Genomic DNA, 26,948 nt, shown 5'->3' with positions numbered 1-26,948 from the left:
AAAAAAAATAAAAAATACAAAATAAAATAATAAAAATACAGTATAAAAACAAATTATTCAAATGAAATGGGATATGGTCGGCCCGACGTCGCACGCTTCACGCTCCGCGCTGTGACTAGCCGCCGCCGCCAGTGCGCCTGACTTTTATAGCCAACAATGTGGCAAACGGCAACGAACTGGCGCTGCCAGACGCTGCCAGACAGGACGGACGGACGGACGGGCGGACGGGCGGACGGGCGGACAGATAAACAGACAAACAGACAAACAGACAGACCGAGCGATGCACACAGTGTCCACACAAAGGCGGTCAAACGGGTGGCCATTTGAAATATGTCCAAGCCGCCATTTAAAGCAGTGCATGCAAGCAGTGCCCGCAAGCAGTGCAACGGCTTGCACAGCTTTGAAGCTTTCGTGCGCCATATAACATTTAAAGCTTTGCCCGGCATTGCCAGTTTCCGCTTAATTGAAGTCTTTTTTGTTTTGTTTATTATGAATATTGGACATCAATGAATGATTATTTTTAGTAATTGTTACCTAATAATTAATAGTTTCTTAATTTATAAAAAAAAAAAAACGTATCCATCACCTTTTGCCATAACGAGTATTGCAGCCTAATTGTTGCTAATATACGAGGCTCGACCAATAAATTGCATTGATGCAGGCAGAGAGGGTACTATGAGATACAGAGAACATCTTAACAGCTAACAGCTAACAGTTAGCAACAGCGCATAAAATCGGCTGACTATATCATATGTCCGTTAAAGGAACAATCGGTGTCTCAAAGGGCATTTAATCTTTGGCGTGCCGAAATAAGCCCTATTTTCCTGAAACTTTTCACTTTGTTATGCATCTTCGAGCGTGCTTGTAATTTCTTGACTAGACAATAGGTCAACAGGAAAAGCCAGGTGGGAGGGGCTGCACAGATGCAAGTTAGGTTTCCATCTGATAATACAAATCTCAGATCGATTTCCAGCTTGAGTAATTGTCAAAGACGTGTGCTTATTGATCGACCCTCGCATGTGTATGCGACCACAGTACGTATGAGCAATATTATTGCCCAGACATTTACAATTAATTATATTTAGAAATTAGCTTATGGAAGTCGTTGGCTGGACAACACTGGACAACAGGGCATCCGATTCCCATTGATATACATACATACAAATCGATGAACAATTATGGGAATAACAACAACTAGATATTGTGTGAAGCCTAACTAACATAAGTACAAGATTTCATCTATTATATGATATTTGGTTTTGTGCCTAGCTCTAGAAGTATGCTGTGAGTTTTTCTTCCGCCTCACTCTTCTTGTCGCCGAAAAGTGGAAGCTCTTTAGACGGATGACTCGTAGATGACAATTTGCAACACCTTGGGCTTGCTATTCTGCGCCTCCTTCACCTCCTTGAGTATGGCATTCGTGATGGCCTCCAGTGCGGCAATATCCGAATTGTGCTCGCTCTTTTTGTTGCTGTTCCACTTGGGCATAGACACCTGTGTGTGTGTGTGTGTGTATGTGCGGGCATTCATTATTGAGAAGGCAATTAGTTGACGCTCTTCACTTACGGTTAAGACCTTTTGCAGTGTTGCATAGTCAAGGCCCGTTCCCGCTGTCTCGCCCAGGCGACGTAATGTCTCAGCCATGGGACCGGAAAGTTCCTGCAATGCGTCGCATAGCATGAGTGCAGCTTAACAGCTTAGCAGGTAAGCACTTACCTGCAGCTTGGCCCAGCTGGTCGCGTACTGGCGACGCACCAGCTCAATGATAGTGGAGGTTAGGGCCAGGCCAATGAGTATATAGAGCGTGCAGAGCAGCATGTAATTGGGTTTCTCTGTGGAGAGCAGGATAAGAAAACATATCAATAAGCTATTGCAACCGGCTGATTCTGGCTAACGCACTGGGCACCAGATCACCAAAGCCAATCGTTGTCATTGTTATGAAACAAAAATAGAAGCCATCAAAGAATGTCCAGTCATCCTCCCAGAGCAGCAGCAGCCCGGCACCAGCGGCTAGATAAACGCCTAGAAATCCAACGGCCAGAATCGCATAAAACCACGTCTTACCGATGAAGTTCGTGAACTTCGGTTTCGCTGTAATCGATAGACATTAATCGAATCGATAGCAACACAAATCTTAAAACGGTCTACTCACTGGGCATATGCGTGCCAAACACGGACACAGCGCTGGCAAAGAGCCGACCCCAGTCGGCAATGACCGTCAGTGTGAAGGGTATTCCAACAAGTGCAAAGCAAATGCAAAAGACGCGACCGCTGATCGTTACGGGCACTATATTGCCATAGCCTGTCATAATAGAAGGTTCCAAAATAAGTACGGATTTTAGTATTATACTCGCGACACACCGCACCACTTGCTATGCCTCTACTCAATAGCCGCACCAGTAATTGAGTATTTTTGAGAAGAAAAAAAAAACGAATTAAAATAGCAGCACAGAAAACAATCGCAATTGCAATGCTGTTGATAGAATTCAAAGCAAACGCGCATGAATGTGTGTGTGTACATGTATACAGAAATTTTTGGAATTTGCGCATGGACAGACAGACGGACATGGCTAGATCGACTTGGCTATTGATGCTGATCAAGAATATATTTACTTTATGGGGTCGGAGATGCTTCCTTCTGCCTGTTACATGCATTTGCACCCTTTTTACCCATTTTCAATGAGTTCAGGGTATTAAAACGCGCCTAGCGTATATATATAAACAAAAGCTAAGTTCGACCAGATCGCAGTCGAGGCTAAGTACTATAATAATAGGATTAGTTCTTTATTTAGCAAATGCAGATGAAGTTTATTTAAGATTATTTAAATGGAGTAGTTGACTAAAGTTTATTGCTTACCTATGGTGGTTAACACAGTTGATGAGAAGAACACAGCTTGCAGTATGCTCCAGCGCTCATAGGGCTCTGGAAAGTCTTTATCGGCTACGATAAGCAGCCCGCCCTCGGCCGCCTGCTGTACGGCCTGTGGAGGTTAGGGAAATAACAAATATAAATTAATTAAAATCTATACATTATTCAAGTGCGCAATAGGAACTCATTAGGAAGCAGTCTTTCCCTGGCTTCACACTATTGGAAATGCAGTCGAGATTAACTTCAGCCTTTACTGTTCGATCTTTATATACTTATCAGGGCTTAAACATGGGATACAAAAATGTCTAGCAAAACGTAAAGCTCTAGATATATCGAGAAAAGCTCGTTTTATACATTTTATATATATTTTAGATTCTTAGCCTTTTGCTTTTATAGACAAGCGCATCGTCCCAAACAAGATTTGCTTCTCTCTTTACACAAAATAAGTTTAATTCTGTAGTATGCACAGTGTTTTAGCTGGAGTTCAGCTAGAACTTACCGCTTCATATTTGGCCAGCTCAAAGGCGAGCAACTCGTTCAGATTGTTCACCTCGGTGTTATTCAGTATGGTGCTCATGAAGCGTTCCCGCTGGGTTTTGACCACATCCTTCAGCTGCGTTAGGCGCGCCACCTCCGCTGGCCGCTCCAAGTGGCGAAAGATCTGCGTTAACAATATGGAGACAAATGGGGGGCAATTGCAGATTACAAGGTTACGCTGCATTAGCATTTAATTAAAGTGTGTCGCATAATAAATGGCACACAGAGCATCGCATACGGCGAATGGTCTGATGAGATGAGACGGGCTGTGCGGGGGCATGATGATGGCATCGCCATGGCTATGACAGAGTCGAGCCCAGCTTATGCAATTTATTGGCATTTGATTGATGGCCAGGCCAGGACTATGCACATTGGTATCCCTTTCTATGGGTATATACTCTATGCCCATAAAAATGTATCAATGGCCAACATCAAATTCAGCAATTGCTTGTAACATATTTCAATATTTGCTTGTAACTTTTTAACAAACATAAGCGTATCTCGATAAACCAAAAGACCAGGCATTTTTAACACTCGAACACCCAAACAAGAAACATTCAAAGATAGTTTTGGCATTACCAAGCCTGTTAAAAACTTAACATGAAGTTGGAAACCTGTCAAATTTAACTTCTTGGTAAAATTTGATGACTACTCCACTCCATTTTTTCAACATTTGACCACCAGCTGGCAAACATCCAAGCGACATGTAGCGTAACGTGCCTGTTAAAAAATTAACATGAAGTTAACATGTTAAAAGTTAAATATGTGTAGCACGCAGCTGCAGTTGCTAATAAATATTCAATTTTGCTCATCTAATCTGAAAGTACAAGACGTTTTGCATAAGTAAAGTCTATTTGTAGGGTATTTCGAAGCTGTGGTCACCGAATTGTTATTGTTGTCGCTGGCAGCGAGCATCATTAAGTCAAGTAAGTGGCATTTGCGATGGGTTCATTAACTCTTGAGTGGAGGAAATGCAAGTTTTAATGCCAGCTCGGTGAGTCAACAAGTCTTCGCATGTTTTTGCAGTGCGCGTGAACATCTAAATGTAACATAATGTTCAAATTGTATATTCAACACAGCTAAGTTTTCCTTGACCTTAACCATTGTTATGAACACAAAAAAAAAAGCATTAAATGAATGCAATTCAATTGAACAATAAGCAATAAGAAATTTTCCCCCCATGGTTTCGGGCATTGAGTTTTGATTTTTGATGTTCGGGTCTAAAGGTTTTCCAAAAAATAGAAGAAGAAAAAAAACCCGAAATATTCTCTTAATTTTTCACACATCATCGCAATGAATTTGTTGAACGTCTAGTACGCGCTTTTGCTTAGTTCTTGTTATAAAAATAGTTGCACAAATTGATTTGTGTTTTACTTTCAACACCAAAAGAACAACATCCAGAAATATACGTGTATATGGTATTTACGATATGTCTGCCATGTACATACATATATATATATATATATACGTGGATCCGAAACCGAATTCGCATTCGAAATTCAATTGAAATGTGTCCGCAATTTCTCTTCTTCGCGCCCAACGACTTGTATTAAGTGTTCCACGCTGCCAACCAGCGACAAGATGACCCCATGGAAAAATACACTTGGCCAGCAGCTGCGTCTTTGCATTTGCCGCAGACAGAAACACTGTCCAGCAAAGTTGTGCACACAACTAAACGCACGTGCTTATGTTAAACAAATTATTGTAAATACTTATAAACACATATATATTTAATATTTAGGCACAGAAATAGACAACACTGCCCAACATGAATTAGCTCGGAAATAGGTATACACTTTGAGTTTTCAATTATATATCACAATTTCAAAATATTCGCAGCATTAATGAAGGATTTCTTTTAAACAATATAAATGAATCACAAGATATGTTAAGTAAAAAAAGAATACACTTTTATGTTTGGAAAAAGTGTGCACACATCATTTTTGCAGTCATGCTCAAATTTTATGCAACCATAATCCATTGCCCCTTTTTCCCGCCGCGTGCCTCCTCTCACCCACAATCAAATTTTGACAGCAGCTGCAACTGTGAAGTTTTTAAAGAAAACGAGAAACTGGGGATATATTCGGCACGCCGAAGATTTAATACCCTTGTGAACATTTGGCTTTTGGGACATGTGAGCACAGTGTAAGCACTGAGTTTTATGGATGAAAGCTTTAACTAAGAGACTGGAATATATATATTTTATGGGATCGGGGATTTCATGACTTAACTATAATACCCTCTACAAGGATATAAAAATACTGCATGAAAAGCTTTGAGTTCCGCATATACATTCAAATATTTGATTGTTCTTTTTAACGTTTAGAAATATATTTGATTTTATTATTTCTACAATTTTTTAATTTCAATCTTTTTACAATTTTATAGAAGTATATATATATATAATATAGTATATATTAATCAAAACGAGGCCAGAAAATTTGTGAAAACTTTGCATTTGGCTAAACTTAAATATTGGGCTTAAGCCGAACTAAATTCGGCAACTCCTTACAAACATTTCTTATACCGAAATGAAAACAATCAAAAAGGGAGGGGAAAACAATAATAATGTGAGTAAAAATAATAAAATTAAAGATTTTTTGTTATAGTAGGGTAAAATTAAGAGAACTGCAAAACATAGCTAAAGTTGATTTTGGGCACAATTGAACACTTAAAATGTTATGCGGGAGACTTGTTGTATTATTAAAAATAAAACGTATTTAATAAAGTAATTTAAAATGAAAATAGAGTAGAGAGTTTGCCTTAAAGCAGAAACCAACAATTCCACAAAATGATGATTGGTAGAAATTAAGTCTCGCTGCTGCTCAGTGCAATTATCGTTCGTCCTTGCACATGGTTTATGATAATTTGGGAACATTTTCGCAAAGCTACGCAATTGTGTAATTAGCTCTGGTTCACTCAACCAAATGATGGCGACAACTTGTCCCAGTTCAAAAGTTATTCACACTAATCTATAAGTTCTGTCCATGCCAGTCATGGGCAAGGACACGCACAGCGGCATCATCGAAAGCAGCAGCAGCAGCAGCAGCACGCAGCAGACAGGCGTTAAATCAACTTTAGAGCTTCTGACGGGTACGGGTCTCCCCCCTCCCTCTCTCTCTCTCTCTCTTGGTCCAATCCGTGACCGTACAATGCGGCGTATACGTAATGCTTATAACAATTTCGTGTCGTCTCAGTGGGGTCCGTCCGTTGGCATGTCCGTGTGTTGTTTTTGTGCTTGCGCATAAATTTTAATTATTAATAGACAGACTTTGGTTAAGATGCGACACGCAATGCGGGAATCAAGGTTAACATCCTAACAGATATGCGCCGTATATATATATTACAAAAAGGTGTTTGGTCAGTTTATAAAAAACTATATTAACAAACTCTGACTGATTGATTGACTGATTGATTGATGATCAAGCCAAGTCATAAGAGCACTTTATGTAATGCAAGTGAAGTGAAGTTGGAAAATTCCACCTGTGCCAGTGGAATATTAGTGGATAACTGCTTTGTGAAACTTATAATATAAATCAAACTTTTATTCAAAAATCGTTATGAAAGTTCATTGAAGAATGTCTTACAGTTTTTCACAAAGTGCACAAAGCTTTCTACGTAAAAAATGCTGCTCGAAGGTTGTTTCGGGAAAAGTTTAATGTACTACTCTACGTGGAAAAGTGCTTCAAAGATCAGGTGGAGAAAAGTGTGCAGCAAACTTTGAATATAACTTTTTGCTTATCATCGACTTCAAACTACCTTTTAAATATCTATTAAGGTTAAAAGTAATGTTGTTAATTTGATATATTTGATACTATTCTAATAGAACAGTATATTACAAGTCACGCCTTGGTTGTAGGCCCTAAGCAGTGACTGTGATATTTGGCGCAGCACTGGAAGCTGAAGGCTGTCTGGGAAGGGCTTAGAACACTTGTCAGAGCAAGTGTCAGTCCATTTGCACGCCATAAATCACATGCCGCACGCAGAGCCACGCGCAACAATTGCCACACGGCAGCTGGGCATAAAGTGCTCCATTGTCACCTGGCCTGTTTGCAGCTACTTAGCGGCTTACGGCTAACGGGGCAGCTGGCATAGTAACTGGGCAAACTGTGTATACCTGTTTGGCTAAGCTGATGAACACTGGGCGTATGCTTCATATTGCGTTGTTATTCATTTTCATTAGAAAGCAACAACAACAACAACAAAAAAATGCACACATTGGGTATTCCGCGCACTTTGTTGTTTTTAATCATAAGCGACAGCAGCAACAACAACAACAACAACAATTATGTCCAGCTCAATTTTTTTTCATTAAAAAAAAAGTAAAGGGAGTGAAAAAGGAATCCTGTAAATACTTTTGCTGCTGCTATTCTAATAATGATGTGCGGCCCATTTAGCGGGTGATAATTCATTTCCGCTGCTGTCTCCGGCTTGCGGGCTGAAAGCGCCCAAAACCAGGCAGCCCCGAAAATGGATTGCTTATGTGTGTGTGTGTATGTACATGAGTTGGCATATTTGTTATGGGCGTGAAAGCAATAATGTAGCAGCAAGTCAGTTAACATAGATCCTGATATATGAAAGGGTATATATCAGTATCCATGTGCATAGGGAAATACAAAATTGTCCAAGGATCATATACGATGTACAAATGCTTGCATTTGGAAAAACATAAGAACTTCTCAGTCAGCATAAAATGTCTTAAATATAAATACAAATTTCTGCAAGCTCAGTAAAAATGCTTAGCTTTAACATATACAAACTTTTTTTTGAGTGTGCAAAATGAACAGAAATGTGAACAAGCTCTTGTTGTACTTAATGCTAGCGCACACAAAAAGCTGCCTGCAGCTGAATCGGGCATAAGATTATATAAATTGATAGTTTTATATTTGAAATTAGTTTCGGGTGTTGCCGGCCTCCAGCGACAGCAGCCGTTGCCTTAGAAACAGCAACAAGCAAAGTGACGTAGTTCAACAAGCCTTGGCCACAAATGACCTTCAACCAAGATGAATATTGTGTTTGGGTCTAGGATCTAGGTTCTCTAGGGTATGGTTCTAGGCCCTGAGCAGTGAAACCAAACCCGAGTCGCCTGCCAAAACGGAAGCGCGGTGTAAATGCGAAAATTATTAGCAGCGTCCGAAGGGCGCCACGAAATGGTTTCGCTTTAATGATATATAAATATTAGTAGAATGTGTTTTTCTTCCTGCTCTTGCCAACCTAACCTGCCCAGCTCTAAAAGCTGCCTTGATATTGGTCAATTTTTTTTGGGCATATATATTCTATATATGTATATATACTAAACGATATTCATAAATTTGTAGTTTGTTAATGTTGGGCGAAAATACAGTGCGGCAAATGTTTTAAATTGCTCTTTTTATCTTTTTTATCAGTTCATATCGCTTTTTTTTTGCTAAGCTAGCGTTTGGCATAAGAACAATTTTTAGCTCGAGAAAAAAAAAAAAAGTTCAAAATTGCAAAACTGGCTAATTTAAGAAGCTATACTTCTGCTTCTCTTTTTCTTATTTAAATAAGTATATTAATAACAATAAAAAATAAAATTAACTTAAAATCTTTTTTATTATTAGAATAAGTAGGGAGCGGACGACTAGGAGCTGCTCTGAATCTTCTTCTGCCAACACCAGCTCGCTCCAAGAGGGGGGAAGCGGTCGGTAGCTTTGCGATGAAACATGTATATACTATTCTAGAGGCTACAAGTCAAATTTGTTGATTTTAGCCATTAAAATCACATAGGTTTGCTTCATATCGATATTTATCGATTGCTTGGAAACGGGGCAAGTTATCGATTATCAGGAAGCAAACTTATGCAGAAGGACCCACAAAAATTCAAAAGTCAGATGGACACCGACGCGGCTTTTGATGCTGATCAAGAACAGATATACCTTATGGGGTCGGAGATTGTGTAATCTGTAACTTTGTACAGGGTATCCTCGAGTCGACCACTTTCGAATAGTTTTCAGTTTTTTTTTGTTTGCATGTTGAATTTGGCTATAATAAAACATTAAAATAGAAGTTTAATATTCAACAGAGAGTGAAAATGACCGGAATTGTTGTTGGTCTGATATTCTGCGCTTTGTTTATAGACAACACGCATTTTCATTTTCCATGTCGATGCGCTTTTCTTTTCGTTCTGGTCGTGCGCCCGAAAAGCCGCGGGGCGTTTTTATTATATGGCTACAAATTTTCATGTACTTGAACTTTGTTGTTTTTACACTTGCCGTTTTTGAATTTATGTTTTCATAAGCTTATGATTTGATACCAAATTAGACATAAATTTATTATTATGTTGCTGCTGTTGTTGTTGCTGCTCTTCTTATGCATAAATCGCTGGCACTTCATTAAATTTGATTGGTGCTTTGTCTTATTTATTAACAATTAGCTGATCGTAAGCTTTGGCATGATTTACACTGGAAAAAATGCGAGTCGCTTTGAACAGATAGGGCATTACTTTGTATGGAAGGAGAAAAGTATATATATTCTTGATCAGTATCGAAAACCGAGCTAATATAACCAAACAAATGTCTTGAGAGAGACCCAGCCCCAAGGAACCAATTGGGCTACTCTGGTGTTTCACCTTGGACTTGCATTGCACAGCAACTGTCTTGACTATTTGTCCCAGTGTATGACAGGGTAATCGTAATAAATAGCATATCATTGATACAAGCTGATACATTTTCCGGCTGTGTGCGTCCGTCTGCTGGCAGCAGCTGCTGACCCGTAACCAAGCCCATTAAATCAAAAATAAAATGAGTAAATTTTCACTTTTTATGGCCACTTGCAGCAGCAGCAACAGCAGCAGCAGCCGCCCCGCGGCGAACTCATTTTGTACATTTGCACTTGACATATTTATGCATAATTGTTATGGGCCACGAATTATGGCCAAGGCCGTATAACAAGAAGATGCCACACAATTGAAGAGCCCGGCACATGTGCACAGAAATCAAATTAAGAGCCCAACAAAATATATATATAATATAAACCAGCCAACAAATGATAATTATGTGCGCCCCACCTGTGCCACCCGCTAATTAACAGATCTGAGCGGTTGTTTTTGCTGCTGTTGGGCATTTTTTTTATTTTTTATTTATTCTTTAACAATAACAGCGAGTGGCAAATTCGACCTCAACTTCTAAGTGCCAGTGTATGTATGTGTATTTTATGCAAATGCCGCTTGACCCAAATACACCGAACCCACCGAACCAGGTCGCAACTGCCCAAAACAAAGAATAACTATTCTCGTATTGCCGAAAGGCAAATACACTTTTGCACATATGACGGATTTGTTGCTGTGTTTTTGCTCTATGTGAAGGCGTTTGAATGAAACCCTTTTTGTTTACGTTCCGATCGAACTTAAACTTATTTCCAAAGGCCTAAAGGAACACTTTTTGGAAACATCAAAGTGGACACGCGCAACGCCGGGAAATATCTACTAGACTCTTTTAGACATAAAGCAAAATGAAACTCATCTAGATATGTTATTAAAGCCTAATGTTAGAGTTTTAATATATTGTTCCATCTGCTGGTCAGCACAATCATTTTCCACGTATCTTGATAAATGTATATATATTTTATTTTGCTTTGCATGCACAAAGATAACACACATGCTGACAAAAGATGTATACCTCTGGAAAGAGTATACAAATGGCCCATTCGAACGATAGTAAGTGGCTAAAATAAAGGACGCAGCCAGCCATCAACTACCAGCCGGCAGCTGTCAAAGCATTTGCATATGATGAGCAGCAGATAATGAGCAGCATATGATAAAAGGCAGCTGGACAATCGGGGACAGTTCTGTTGTATACCCTATACTGGGAAAAAACGCTACAAGGGTTATCTTAACACAACATTCCAATGGAAAGAGGAACCCATGTATTATATACCCCAATTATAATTCCAATTATCCGAATCCATTAAAAACAACGATTTCTGAGACAGTGCTGATTAAATGGGTTCAGCTTCTATAACAGGGTATTTGCTAGTACACTCTTGACATTAACTTTCTCACTTCTCTCGCATGTGTTGATTTCCCCATAGACCCGGCCCTGGTCTGGGCGCGCCCAGGGAACTGCTGGTATATACAGGCCAAAACAGCTCAATTAAAATTCGTATTCAATATGGAAACGAAATATGTCTCAGGCCCAAATCTCGGCCATTTACACACTTACACGTTCCACTTTCACTGACCCGCACCTGTCGCGTTTGACCGTGTCACGGAGACGTTAAATTAAACCAATTGTAATTCCATGCGATTTGCATGCAACGACGAACAAGCCGTGTCGCCGAGTCGCCGAGTCGCCGTGTCGCTAATCAGGTCGGTCGCATAAAGTCAAACAACAAGATTTCTCTCGTCCTATACTCTGTTCTTGAGTGGGGTATATTATGTTAAGCATTAAAGAAGTTGCCTTTTTTTCTAAATGTTTACATTCTTTTTCCTCTCTCAGCCCATAAAGTGTCTAAGACTTAGTAGAGGATAACCACCTGTCGGGCATGCTCATCAAAAGTTTATTTTTTTGTATAAAATTTGAGCTGCTTTGCGTTTTTGAGAATTTGACGCGTGCAAGCCAAACATGGCACCTGCCTGGCTGATAGGCACATATGCGGTTAGAGGGCGGCACGAGTAGGGGGCAAGGGTCAGGGCACGGAGCATGCGTTACGCCGGCCAGAGATTGGAGCTGCCAAAATGGATTTCCGCTGGCTTGCGTGCCACATGACATGGCAATGCAGAAATACGAGCCGAAGCAGTGTCCACATTGATGGGCAGGCTGGCCAGCTGTTACGGCTCAGCTTTTTTTTAATGAGCCGCGCGTATTAAATTATAAAGCTGCCAAAAAAGAAATTGGAACAAAAAACAAATATTTGACGCGTATTTATTTCAAACAACAACAATTTCTGACAGCCAACATATTTGGTTTTTGGTTTTAATTATGTGCTCGCGATTTCTGTGCGCGTGTTTTACAGCTCTTGAACAGCCCGCGACTCGCTGGCAGCGGGATCGAGCGTGAAAGGGGTCCGGATAGACACATTGATTGACATTGTGTTGTGAGCAGCTGCCGGACGGGCTTGCCATCACTTGGCTGCCTTTAGCTGATGCCATCGTTTCGACAGCAATTCGAGTCACTGTGGCAATCAGAAAATTTGCTTAGCCACTCGCTAAGTAGGCGATTAAGCCATTTATGTTTCAGGCACATACCATATGTCTATAGCGCCGCTCTCTGACAAATACAGAAAATATGTAAGGCATTTTATGCACTGAGCCCATCGAAATGGGGTAAAGGCAGCATCATGTATGCCAGAGACACAAAGACGCAAAAAGTATATATATATATTCTTGATCAGACTGTCGAGCTGAATCGATTTGGCCATATACGTCTGTACGTCCGTAAAGCTTGAAACTTCAAATTTCCAATCTCTATTCTCTTATGATTCATTTTTCTGCGATATATCGTCATAATTTGAAAAAATATCTATTAAAATCGATTTTGCGACTGGGTTGTTTAAGCATAACTCAAAAATTATAGGAGCTCGATAGACCAAGTTAGGTATGGAGGCTCTTGTATACAATATACAGATTTTAAATATAGTGAAAACTCTGCTGACGGACACTGCTATTAGGCGGACATTTTCTTTCATAGCATTATGAAACAGGCTTTTACGAGAGGAAGCTCCTCTTGAGCGCACAAAAATTACTCAGCGGCCGTCCGCTTTAGAGAGTTTTCCCTGTATTTGACTTGCTCGAAACCTATACCATTTGATGCCTACATTACGTAAGGATCGTACATAAACACCCCGCCTATTCAGGAGTAGCTTTCCCCATGTGTGGAGTTGGGAAATTGAAATTATCATGAACCGAATCATCGAAGGTGAAATGAATATAACATAATTATAAAACAATACATATCTAAATCTCTATATATAAAACTGATTGGTCTGTTACGAGCTCAAATCCTATCGAGGGAACTATTTTTGTATTTTATATTTATTACTGCTAAATCAAACAGCGAGCTGCATTTGGTGTTGGTAGAAGAGGGCTCGGAGGGAGTCGGGAGCTTCCGACTAGAGCCTCTTACTTGTTTTACCTAATTTGAATATTTAGCCAATGTCAGCCTAATTTAAGCTCAGGCAACATTAAAGCCAAATCCGGCTAGGCAGCTTGTAGGATATATGTACATATGTATATATATTTATGAACTTACAGTTCTTTCACTAGACATTCCGATGCTTGATTTATTGTTTTTCCAGTCAAATGCAATCAGTAGCTTTCATGCACCACGTTGCAGTGTAAGTCACAACAATTTGCATGTTTCAGCATGCGTGCGTGTGTGTGTGTGTGTGTGTGTGTGTTTGTGCTGGTTTGTGCTGCTCTGTTTTTTATCGCCTGTCATAACAGATATGTATAAGTCAGGCGTTGAAGCTACTGACATGGTGCCACGTTGCGTATGCGCATTATGTGCATTTAAGTAATACACAAAGAAAACATACACACACACACACACTCACACGCACACACACATGCACATACACATAGAGCGGATCATCAATCAACGCCGTTTTGACATGCAAAATTCTGCACGCAACTTGGCATCGAAAGGATTTTAGGGAGCTCAACTAAATGTCCTGGCAAGTCCGAATTAAATTGCCAAAGTTGTTTGCGTGTCGACGAAAACCAAAACAAGACAGAATGGCCAAATATGGCACACCGAAGATTGAAAACCCTTGTTGAGATATAGGAACCATATTATATATAAGATATACATATATATATATATGGGAAGCAAAAAGAAAAGAGATCTCGAAAAACAGAAAACTTCCTCTCACACGAACTTATTTGCTCACCATTTCTTTTAATGGAACTATATGTTATAGTAGTCCGATGTGATATGCCCAACTGTTACCAAGATATCTTAGAAAATAAATGTTTTTTAAAGAGAGAACTATATGATCAGCATAAATTCGATCATAATATTCCCAAGTTTAGTCAAGATATCTTAAGAAAACAATGTTTTTTAAACAAGAGCTAAAAACTCGTCTTGGAGCTAGATGATATACTGATCCGATCCGGTCGCTTCTCACAGCTTTCTATGCGTTACACAATTCGTGACAAAATCATAATATCTTCTGCAAGGGTATTAAAACGTTGAAAGCCAAAGATTGGCTACTGCAAACAATCAAAGGAACGCCAAGGCATGCAAATAGCCTGGCATGTGGTTAAACTCCTGCCCTGCCGCCCCTTCAAGCCGACCCCAACACGCCGTCCTTCCACCCCTCTCTCTCTCTCTCACCCTCTCTTTCTCTCTGCCAGGATATGCAATGCACGCAAAAGTTATTGTTGTTGTTTTTTTTCGGTCACTGCGGTCGTCGGTCTCGGGGCGCCAAGATGTCCCCCAAAGTTGTTCGCATTGTTATTCTGGTTTCTTGTTTTTTTTTTTTCGGCTACTCACTTCGTAATTGCAGCAAATTTTGTGGAGTTCATTTCGCAACGATTTAATTAGGGTTGCAGAGAGATTTAATCCCTTAACTAATTGCGCAGGGCTGGCGGCTTTAGTTGCTCCTGAACATTTAAATCACGAGTTCGATTTATTTGTCAAACTCTTTCGAATTCTCAATTAAAAAATTGAAATAATATCTCATATACTGAGAACAGAGAAACTATGAAAAAGTATATTAATTTTAGTAGTATTATATTAATTTAATATTTATGCACATATTCCATGTTTTTATGCCAGTTTTTATATACGAGTGCATTTAAATGTTTGTCATAAATTACGAATTCAAATTTCAATTATGTTAATATGTCGAATGTTTTGTTATGGGCCACTTCCTGCTGCTAAGTGCCAGCAATTGCTCCAACAACAACAATAACAACAACAATAACTAAGCCAACAACAACAACAAAAAATACTAAAAAAAAATAAGCACAATACAAAAATAAAACCTTGACACGCCAACTCTCCATAAACTTTTGCACTTGGCTTTGATTTCACTCGAATCTCTTTTTATAAAAATCTTTTTTGCCGCGTTTTATTCGGATGCATGCATGTGTGTGTGTGTGTGTGTGTGTGCGTCTGGGCAGAACAAGAAATAATACGTTAAATAAATAAATAACGCATATAAACAAATTGCGAGCACATTTCGTAGTTTATTATTTTATAATAAATTGTGAAAATTATTAATGCGAGTTTTGAATAGATAGTTTATTTTTGCCGAGCCGCAGCAACTACAACTACAACAGTTTACAAATTATTTTTAATATCGTTTTATTTTTGGTTTCCAGCAACAAGAAAAAAAAAAAAGAGAAAACAAGCCGAGCCAAAAATCAAATGGAACAAAGCAAACATCTGCAGAATTCTTCAAATTTATTTGCTCGCCGAAAAAAAGAACAGCCGCAACAACAACAATAACAACAACTGCCTATACGTTAAATATGTTAAATAATTTTACTTTATTTGCTTTTTTTTGCGGGCCGTGGGCTGTGGTACGCCAAAAATTACTCATACGCCGCATTAGGCTAGCGGTTGGCTACTGTAAACTGAAACATTGCGGCCAACACCAAAGTGCGGCTGGCCGCAAGAAATAACAGCAAAGAAAGTAGCGTACAGGTGTAAACGACTGCCTAATACGCGCTTACAACGGAAGAGCCGCAAGATTTACAAAGAGAACATGCTCTTTCCAAGGTCAAAAGATCATCAAGAGCCATCTTCAGCTCTTCAGCTGAAGAAGTCCACGATTTGCTCTGATAACTTGAACTGACAGCAAATACTTGTTGCCCGAATTCATCTATTGTTAATCATTTACCCAAAACCAATATACTCTTTTTACTTTGGTGAACGAGTATAGGCAAGACGCTTTTTTGCACGGAGCCTTGGCTGGAGACGTGGCCTTTTTCTGGCCAGGTAATGGCGCAGTGACAGCTGGCAAAAAGGTAGAAAACCAGAAGAAGAAACTGCTTGTAGGTGTTTATACACCTGAAGATAAACATATTGCAAATGAAAGTCGTGCAATTTGCATTCGAATCGCTGTAAATGCCCCAAATTATGGCACCGTGGCAAGTTTTCGATTTGCCAGCTGCCAATGCGAACAACTTGAAGCAATTTGCACTTATTTCCTTAAGTCGTGGCATTCTCGAATGCTTTGGCCAGAAGTAAAAACAATATATATACATTTTTTGTAAAGCTTTCAGTCTTTTTTTTTTTGTATATTTAAATATTTAAACTTACTCTCGGCGTTGCACTAAGAAACTCACCTGACAAAACGGGTCTAGAGTAACTTGAAAGCAAATGCAAAAAACAATTTTAAAGCTTCTCTTAAACATTCAAATTCCCTTGCCGGAAAATGGGAATCAAAAGTTGAACTTAATTGGTTAAGTTGTTGTACTTGAATGTGCTTAGTAGAGAATGCCCGAATTGCAGACAGTCTTGAACGTAGCTCTGGGTTTATTGTTGCTCCAATCTGACTGACAGACTGACAGATTGACGGATTGATTAGCAAAGCTAGAACCAGGCACCTGGTCTATACCACAGGATGGCTTCCAAGAAATATCCACACTCAACTATGGAAAACTGGCGTATGAAACATTTGTTCAAGTGCTTTAAGCTAGTATGCAAAGATCACTGTACAAATACATTTATGATATGTTTTACACTTTTGGCAAAATCCAGCCGTTTGTGTGGAAAACGAGTGATTCAAGATTGTATTCGAGTTTTGTCGCGAAAAACTGTTTGGTTTCTCAACCGATCTGCTGGAAAAGAGAAGACCGGTAAATATTGTGTAAATTTCACACGGCAATATGCACAGTGGATACGCCAACGAACTGAATCCACTCGTCTGGGTGGAAAACGAGTGATAATTGTGCAAACTGCGAATACGTGTTGCATAAATTGTTGGAATATCCACGGCCAAGATAAAAAAATGCGCCAAAAACTGTTTGGTTTCTCAACCGATCTGCTACGAAAAAAAAAGCAATTATCCGGAAAAGAGACGACCGGTAAATATTATGTAAATTGCACACGGCAATATGCACAGTGGAGAGGCCAACGATCTGAATAATTTCGCAGACATCACATGAAAATGCCAACTGTATTAGTTCGTTGGCGAGGGGGGGCAACATTTTCGTGTTGCTTCTATTTATAGGAAATGGCACGCGATGGAAATCTCAGCGAGCCGTGCGAGTAATTCGTGTTGTTGTCGGTTTTTTTTTAATTTTAATGGCGCCTGCCGCATAAATCTGTTCAATTTTGTCACCTGACTGTCGTCGGGTAATTTGTTAATTCATATCAAGGCACACAAGCACACACGCATATAGTTTGGGGGCGACAGTTGCTGGCCAGAAGCGAGTGGGCGGAGCGTCATCGCCTTTGCGGCGTCTGCAAAATGTTCAGCACCAATTTGTGTGTGTGGGGGCGGGAGTGTGTGGGTGGGTGTGTGTGATTGTGTGATTGTGTGACTGGCATATGTAGAAATTGATAAAGTTTTTTGTTGCGTGTAAAATGCGTAAATAAATCGCTCAACGGCTCTTGGCCGACCCCTATAAGAGGCCAGCATCAAAAAAAGCCAAAGTCATATTGCTTTTTTTGTATATACCCTCTAACAATGGGTAAAGGCAGAAGGCATATTTTTAACTATGTTCGTCTCTTCGTTCATTTGTCTGAAATTTAATATGCATATATATGCTCTTGTATGCCTTACACAGAAGGCGTTTGTCACACTTCGATAGCTCGTTATCGATAAATATCGATTTTTAGACCTGCCTTTTTAAGCATAACTCGAAAAACATAAGAGCTAGAGACACAAAACTTGCTATGTGGGTTCTCGGGTGAGGTGGCCTGATATTTGTATAAAGATCTGTGGATAAGCAACACAGTTATAAAAGGAAGCGGATTCCATAGTTTTGGTACATACTTCGCATACGTATAGAAGAATGCAGCTCGTCGCAAGATTGAGGGTATCTTCAAGTCGATCACTCCCGACTAGAGCCGTTTTGCTTTTCTTTGCGGCCAAGTGATTTTATGACTTACACTTCATACATATTCGTTCATATGCATGCACACACATACACTTACGTTTCTGGCTGCCTTTGTTTTTGTTGTAAATAAATTGAAAATGTGCAAACTGACAGCTCGACACTCGATTTGTATGCCTTATGCGTGAGGACTGACCCACAAAAATCAAATATAACATCGAAGAGCAAAACTTTGTCTCATGGTCATCACACCCCCCCCCCCCCCCCCCCCCCCACACAGCTCCTTCCCCGATCCCACATAGAATACCCCCACAAACTAATACACTTAAACACTTTGGAAACTGTTTGCGTGGATGCGACGGGCATCGATGGATGCGATTCTCATTCGCATTTCGGATATGTCGCTTGTCATTCTCGAGTCATTTGCACGCATCCAATTTATATATATTTTTTGTTCGTTTTGTTTTCCAGGGTGTTGACATGATTGGAATTTGCAAAGAGCACAAAGTGTTGCATAGCGCCAGGCGTCACAGCAGAATTGTTTCATTAAACGTCATGAACACGAAATTGCGGTCAATGGCGCTCCAAATAGAATAGTCCCATTAAGCCTAGAGCAAAGTGAATGATATGTGACCAGCACAGAACATTCCCCAAGCTCCCATAAATAAGGCGCTGCCATTTTCGTTACAGTCTGCTGATCCTTGCGAAAGCCCTTTCAAGCTAACGCAAATGTTGCCAAACTTATCGTCATTTAAGGTAAGTTACATTTCGTTTCGAAGTGCGCGCTTCAGCTTTTAAGATGACTCTTTGTATACCTTTGCCGCGGCTGCTATCATTTTATCAAGAACTTTGCAACGCAGTCCTCCTAGATTCCGTAAAGCATAAATATTCTTGATGAGTATTAAGTTTATATAAAAACAAGTTCCCAGTCAGCACATATTATGGCATCGGACCACCACGCTTCTCTCAAGACGTCCGGTTAGGGCATATTGAACTTTCAGATGAAATGGTTTTAAGGCTCATATACTATATAGTTATGATGCCATTGACTATGCCACATAATGCGGCCATTTAAAGTCGCCTCCTTGTGCTATTTCAATTTGAAGACGCGCCGCGCCAAAAAGCAGGCAACAAAAATTTGACAGGAAAGCAAAGTTTTGCTCAAACAAAAAGACGCACAATCAAATGGCCGCTTGTCACACGGTTAATGCGCGCCTGGCGTGATTTCCCGTGTATGTGTGTGTGTAACTTTTATGTGTGTGTGTGTGTGCTGGTCAGTTGACTTTTGGTCAAAATCAAAACGTAAACATCCGGAATGTGGCCGTGCCTAGTTCCTGGTCACATTTCGGTGGCAAGAAATTGGCCTAATATAAAATCATTTATGTCTGCGCCTGGATGGGCTTAGTTAATCAGATAACAAACACACAGACACACACACACACACACACAGACACACACACACACACGTACACACACATACATGTCTAATTGCCTTCTTCTTCTTATTTTTTGGCCAACAACTTAATTTCTTTGGCCTTGCCAGTAGCTGCCAAAGGTGACTCGAGCATTTGATAAAGCGAATCATTTGTACGTGATGCGAATCGATAAAGCTGCGCGATTTACGAAAGCAACGCCTTAGCCTTAGTGCCTCGCACAATATATGCTAATTAAAATGATTTATAAGCAGATTCCCCATAATGGCATAATGACAGACTTCAAGCAACCACCCAGCCAGGCCAAGCCATATGGTATGTGTGTGCGTGTGCTGCTTGAGATATCGCTGAATATCCACTTGAAGCCTCAATACATTGCCTAATCCAAAATCCATTGGGGGTGGGCTTAATTAATAAATGAACTCTGGCTGTTGACAGCCACTAAAAAAGAGGAGCATAAAACAGATAAATGTCGATTGTTTCATGGACAAAGTTGTCAGCACAGCACAGCACAGAGCTAAGGCGATTGAAAGTTCAGCAGCGACTGTTCCACAAAACGCTTTCAACACACTTTCGCCAAAGGGAACAAATGGAGTATTAAACTACAGAAGCTTAGATGATTAGCGAAGAAAAGCTAAGCAATTGTTTAATTGCTGTAAGGCTATTGGCGAAATGCAAGCGAAAGTGCTCACCAGAACACGTCTATACGCAGTTAGGTCGGCATTGAAGCTGCCTTTATGCTCTGGCAGCAGCAGCTATAACTTTAACACAAATCGTGTAAAGCTCCAAAGTAGACTTCCTGAAGCCCATCAATTATATTATTATTAATTTAGTCTAAAGAAACTTTCTGTCGAAAGATGTCCAAAAACCCCAATCCAATTTATTGTTGTACTCTAAACTGAGCCTGAAGCCTGAAATACGAGGCAACAATTACGAGGCAAACCAAAATCTTTGCTCAAATAGTGCAATTTATATATAAAAAAAGTTTCCAGGCAGCCCCAAGGCATAAATAACTTGTGACCAACCAATCCATCTTTCTTTTTACCATATTTGGTAGATGACAGTTTTGGGCATTAAACTTTATATGAAAATATATTCAATGCAACGGGCAATGATAAATTCAAATTTGATTTCTGTACAATTTTGAAAATATGTTTTTGAAAAATCAAAGCTAGAAACAAAATCGAACTTCAAACATGTGATGAATAAGCTTCACGAACCGAACTTGAAAGAAAAGAAGCTGGTTCGAACCTAACAACAACTATTTTCTTTTGTTTTGGCACAACTTGTGAACATCGAATTACTTTAACATGTATCTAACAAGGGCTGAAAACGTCAATAATTGGGAACAATGACGTTGGCTCAGATGTGCCTGACACTTGGAGATTTGTGCATGAATGTGTGCTAGGGTATTTGATGTTCGGTAACGAGAACGCAAATCTTTCCTTTGAGGGCTTTACTTGATGCGTTGGCTCGCAGATGATTTCCGTTCGCAAGTTTACAAATGTTCAAACCCGAAACCAAAAGCCATATTGTGCTATATGTATGTTTGTGTGCGTGTGTATGCGGTCTGTGTATCTGTGTGGCATTCACTTCCGTTTCATTTGGTAAGCGAGACTGGCAACAGAATGCAAGCTTATGCCAAACGTGGCAACTGCCACAAGCTGCAGGATTAACCTTAAGTGAATGCAAAATGAATGCAGAAGGACAAGAGATTGTTGCAACTGTTGCCATGCGAGCAGCACAGCTGGAGCCCTGTGCTGGCAGCATTGATATGTCTTCTGCTTGGCTGGCTTGCCAAAGATTACGCATACGCACCGAGTAACAACACCTCAGCTGCCGTCAACCCCCCCCCCCCCTCCCAACGCCGCCGCCGCGGACTGTTGCCGTCTGGAGTAGCTGATGAGGGCACATTTTATTTTTGGTACTTGGCTTGTCTCAGCCAGTTCATTATGTGCTCGCGCGACGATAGCCCAAATCAAAAGGCAGCGATACATAAAACAAATGCTCACAATTCGTATACGTATTCATATTGAAATTCGAATTCAAGTTCAAATTTTCAACAATTTGATGATCAATTTGGCATCAAAGTGCGCGTAATTGGCCAACATGTGCTGTGGGTGGCGCGCCTGTCTCTCTCCCTCCCTCTGCGCGCGTGTGTGTGTAGGTTTTTCTCTTTGATTAATTCATGGCAATTGCTCACTGATCAAATTCGAAGACTTGGTCAAATGGCTCAGCCCATGAATCAGGCACTGAGCAGTCGAAAAAGTGGCATGCCAGCAATTTAATTGCAAACAAATTAAAAGTCAAATGATAAATGAATCCATGTTTCGAGTACTCGGCAGTAAATGATTTGTTGCTGAAAACTGAACTCGAACTCAGACAAAATAAACAATAAATTCTGACGAATATTTCAACCCAAAGGCAATTAGCAACTATTTGTATTAAAATTGTTAACTTACCAAAAAATCCAACATAAGTAAAATATTAAATTTGTGGCTATTTTGAGCAATTTAAAGACAATTATTTTCCAAATTGTAATCCATCAAAATATGCACTTAAATTTTGAATGCAATTAAAATACAAATAAATGTGCATTTAAAATCAAAGATATGCAAAATATGGATATTAAGAAATTCCAAATTTTTATATCTAAGCTATACGTATTATTCATATTTATATACGAACTAATTCTGCATTTTTCTCAATGAAAAACTTTTAGGAATTTGCATGTTACAAATATATATATTTTAAATAAAATTTGTAAATGTTCTAGCTCTTGGTTTTTAAGTCAAAAAATTTAGACCTTTTCTTAATACCCTGAACCCATTAAAACTGGTTATATTGTAATTGTGCAAATGTATGTAACAGGCAGAAGGAAGCATCTGCGACCCCATAAAGTATATATATTCTTGACCAACATCTACAGTCGAGTCGATCCAGCCATGTCCGTCCGTCTGTCTGTCCGTCCGTATGTATGAGCGCAAGGATCTCAGAACTTATAAGAGCTAGAGACTTGAAATTTTAGATGTAGATGCTCATAGCTCCCGCGCAGATCGAGTTTGTTTCCGATACTTGATAACTTGCCCCGTTTCCAAGTAATCGATAAAAATCTATATCGAAATCCTGTTTTTTGAGCAATTTTGATAGAGAATATTATATATATATAGATGTATTTGGGGCTGGAAGCAGAGGGTTCAGGGCATGGCCTAGTCGGTAGCTCCCGACTAGAACCTTTTAAAACTTGAATAACACCAAAAGGTTTTCAGTTCATGGTTCGTACTGCGACACACACGGCTTCGTTTGAAGGCCTGCCCCATTAGTGCATCAAAAATTGCAGCAGCAGATTGATGAGCTCACTGAAAAGTCCACAAGGATATTGTAGACATGGCAACCGCCGTCGGTATAAAAAAACTTGTAAAGCACACATGGTATTAAGTTTTTTTTATGGCATGTGGAACCTTTTGCCAAGGAGCAAATGTTGGTAATTTGTGACGAAAATCAGAAAGCAGCAGAAGCTGCAAACTTGTTAGGGGAGCCCATATTTAATTAATAAATGCTATTCAAATGACCCTCAATGAAGTGAAATTAACCCAGCTTGATTCATTTACGTTCCCGCTCAAATAAACAAATTTTAAAGGATCTTCAAGCAAAAGCTAGAATTTTTTTAAAGTCCAAATATTTATCATTTAGGGATATTTGCTGAAAACATTCATAAATAATAGTTTCTTTCGTTTTTATATTTAAATATAAAATAAATAGTTTTGTTTTTCAAAAATTCGCTTAACATTATTTTTTCATGAGCTCGAATCCAATTTAAATGCCACCCATACAAATGTATGCAAATTGTGGACTCGTTTTACGGCATTTCAATTAAGGGCCAACTTTTTCAGTTCCTGCGGGGGAAGGGGGAAGGACGTTGAGCGAAGTTAGGTGTACATCAAATGCATAAATGGGCCAACTCTGGTTGCCGCTTGGCAAAAAGAAAAAACCAACTCGTTGTGAAGAGTAGCAAATATTCAAAGCCCGTAAATAACGTAATTTAGTTAAATTATTTTACCGCTAAAGATCATTATTAGCCTAACTAGCCGATTTGTTACTCCAGCTCTAAGACTGTGAAATATATAGAATTCACTTATATAAAATATTAAAAATATCATCATTTAATAAATGTATGCATAAAACTGTTTGTCCTGACTGCTTGTACAAAGAATTCTCTTAATCAACCTTTCATTTGAGTTTAACGTGTTTCACGCTTTTCGATAACTTTACAGTTCCATCGTGGAATTGGGGAACAAAGTGGAATTGCTGATTGATATGAAATAAAGCTCATGTTCGAGAATCTTCATGAAAATTCATTTGAAACGTTATTCTCCATTTTCATGGTTTCCAAATAGGTTTTTTGCTGATAAGCTAAAACTAAAAGCTTAATTTGTCAAGGACTTCGAGAATTTTTTTTTTTTGAGCCATAATCCTGATTGGAAGCTGGACACAGCCACTTGCTCTGTTAACCCATAAATGAAGTCAGAGCCATTTAAAATTTGTATTTCTTATAGCACTTGCCCTTTAGTTGCTTGATTAAGAAACTATTCCAGAAAATGAACAATATTCAGCTTGTTATAACTTTTCAATAAGGTTCTTAACTTTTGCATCTAATCAATGGAATCTACATGCATACTATATGTATTTTCATTCATATAGATTTGTTATTTTTCGGCATAATAATATATATTTTATGCCGTGTGTGTAGTTTTTCGACTATGTCAGGAATGTAAACAAAAATCACTATTAAATATATAATATGCATATATATATATATAAAGATATCTATCTATACATATATATGTTTACATGTGTGTGTGTGTAGTAAGGTGAGCTCCTCAAAGCTGAATGTCGCTGTACTCGACCAGGGAAAGTTAAGAGGTAAACATAAAGAACAGCCCAAGCAGCTGGCCCACTCTTGGCTGGGATCATTGGTTTCAGTGGGCTCAGGCTCAGAAAATTGGTAGCGGATAACAAATGTGACAGAGGCACGACAATTGGTCATATGTCACTTGGCTCGTGGTGCGAAAGCCGGATGCCAGCAATTAGTGCTGCTAATGAGAGTGGCGCTGCACTTGGTGTCGGCGGCGTCGTTGGCGATGCAGTCATGGATGGATATTGACTTCATTATTGGCCAATTGAGGGGAGACCAATAAATGACGACGTCATTGGCGAAAATGTAAATGTTTAGACAAAAACTATTTAAACTTGTCTAAATGCTTGCACACCCAAACACAGACACTCGCACTCACACACATGTCGTGCTATGCTTGTGGCTGCGGTCAGTGTGGTCAATGATGCAGCGCATCCAGTCGAGTCCGACTGGAGATGAATATTAATATGAGTATAGCTATTGGGCGCGTATATTGCGTGGGCGTTCGAACAGAGAGATGGCAATTTGGGCGTGGGCGTGGCAGTTACGGTCGGCACTTAAATAATGCACAGAATAGTTTTATGTCTTAATTATGAGCTAATTTTTAGTATTTTCTCAGCAATAAATCTGTGTGTTGTATTCTGCGCACAGGCAAACAAAAATTTAACGCCCAGTTCCAGAACAAGTTGTTCTTGTTATTGTAAATTTCAACTATTTCAAATTTTTTTTAAAATATGCAAATGATTTGTTTGTTTGTCTGTTTGTTTGTTTGTTTGTTTGTTTGCTTGCTTGTTTTTTTACTTGTTTGCATGATGCGAGCGAACGAGCCAGGCGCGTCTCATGTGTTGTCAAATTATGTTAGTTAGCTTACCAATCCGCCCACACCGCAATAGATGGACAGCGAGACAAGCAATCCGATGTGATTCAAAGCTGACTTCCATTTGAGCGACTGCCAGCAGGCGGAGCTGCGACTACAGATGCCGCCGCCGCTCTCGACAGCCTCGGCACGGCGATCCAAATGCTTGAGCTTCTCGAGCAGCTCAGTGTTGGCCTCATCCTGCGAGTCGTAGTCGTTGGGCGATCTGGCCTTGGCGGGCATCGCTTTGCACTACGTGTTGTTAATATTTACAAATTGCACTTTCTGATTTGGCAGTGGTCCCATCAATTAGCTGGCGACCAGCGCCCGTCGCTTAAGCTGCCTCGAGCCATTGCAGTAAATCCCAATGATTTTTAATTTAATCTCAATCTATTTCACTAGCAGCTCGCACGCAATTTAAATACGCGCCAAGTAAAACGTACCCCGTCGCGAATTGACGCCCGAAGCAGCGAACAGCCAAAGGAAACCAAAAGCAACCGCACTCGACGACGGCCAACGAGGCGTATGAGCAACGGCAACGGCAGCGGCATCGACAGCCTCAGTCATTTAACAGAATTGTTTGCATTAACAGCGCCATTTTGAGTCTAACAGAACTTTGGCATATTCACAATACTGTTAAGCGTTACAGTATGGACAGAGCACTTATTTTCTAACTGCCTATGCTCGGAATGTTTGAATCAGAATAGATAGCTTATTATATCCTACTTAAAGATTGCTATAAAGTTACATTTCTTGACTGTTGCTGAAATGATTTAATATGTATTTGCCGATTGCCTTAGTAAAATGCTTTTCGTTTTCAAATCGGTTCTAGAGTTTAAACTTTAATAATTTGCGTTTGGTGAATTTACTTCCTACCTACTGATAATCGGGAAAACAATTTTTGTATTCCTTTTCCATATTTTTTCTTTTGATAAGACCATATCCGACTAAAAAGTCGAACAATTTCTGGTATATAAAAACTTATTAACGCAGGAATTCAAATAAAATAAAAATATTTGGACAAACCCTTAAACAATAAAATTTGATATATCAACTCATAGGTCACTAAAACCAACTATTTAAATGTTAAACTATACTTTAAGTTTTACTGAATTAACATTAAGATAAAACAATATCGAAAGCTAACACTCAAGAATTTATTTGTTTAAAATTGGATAAAATTAAGACTTGGGTTTGGGAATATAGAAATTGGGTTTACGAGCCGAATGTTAAGGCTAGAAAGTGGTTAACAGCGCAACAGTTTTTCGGACTTGCGGAAAAGATATTGAAAAAAATAACATGATTATGAGCCGATTAGGAATTACACTATGAGAAATCCCATAACCAGGAATCACTTTAAATGGGAT

At 39.4% G+C, this 26,948-nt stretch overlaps 1 protein-coding gene across 1 annotated transcript; it reads right to left on the bottom strand.

The window, feature by feature from the left end:
- Nucleotides 1-480: 480 nt before the first annotated feature.
- Nucleotides 481-26,064, bottom strand: LOC115767843 (TWiK family of potassium channels protein 9). The gene is made up of 8 exons (XM_030712191.1): nt 25,597-26,064; nt 3,369-3,530; nt 2,858-2,981; nt 2,153-2,302; nt 1,900-2,091; nt 1,717-1,832; nt 1,567-1,659; nt 481-1,494 (listed from the first exon to the last, which is right to left on the bottom strand). The coding sequence occupies exons 1-8, from the start codon at nt 25,822-25,824 to the stop codon at nt 1,336-1,338; spliced, it is 1,224 nt and encodes a 407-aa protein (XP_030568051.1). The 5' UTR covers nt 25,825-26,064; the 3' UTR covers nt 481-1,335.
- Nucleotides 26,065-26,948: the final 884 nt, after the last annotated feature.

This window comes from Drosophila novamexicana, unplaced genomic scaffold (genome assembly GCF_003285875.2).
Source record: "Drosophila novamexicana strain 15010-1031.04,08,12 unplaced genomic scaffold, DnovRS2.1 tig00001466-arrow-arrow-pilon, whole genome shotgun sequence".
NCBI lineage: Eukaryota > Metazoa > Arthropoda > Insecta > Diptera > Drosophilidae > Drosophila > Drosophila novamexicana.
This window is presented reverse-complemented; position numbering and strand designations above follow the sequence as displayed.

What these genes read in the sequence shown, in the direction of transcription:
- LOC115767843 (XM_030712191.1), bottom strand. Translation starts at nt 25,824, where the DNA reads ATGCCCGCCAAGGCCAGATCGCCCAACGACTACGACTCGCAGGATGAG. An exon ending in AACTGTGTTAACCACCATAG is followed by an intron (nt 2,303 to 2,857) that starts GTAAGCAATAAA and finishes CTATTATGACAG; the next exon opens with GCTATGGCAATATAGTGCCC. An exon ending in CTTTGGTGATCTGGTGCCCA is followed by an intron (nt 1,833 to 1,899) that starts GTGCGTTAGCCA and finishes TGCTCTCCACAG; the next exon opens with AGAAACCCAATTACATGCTG.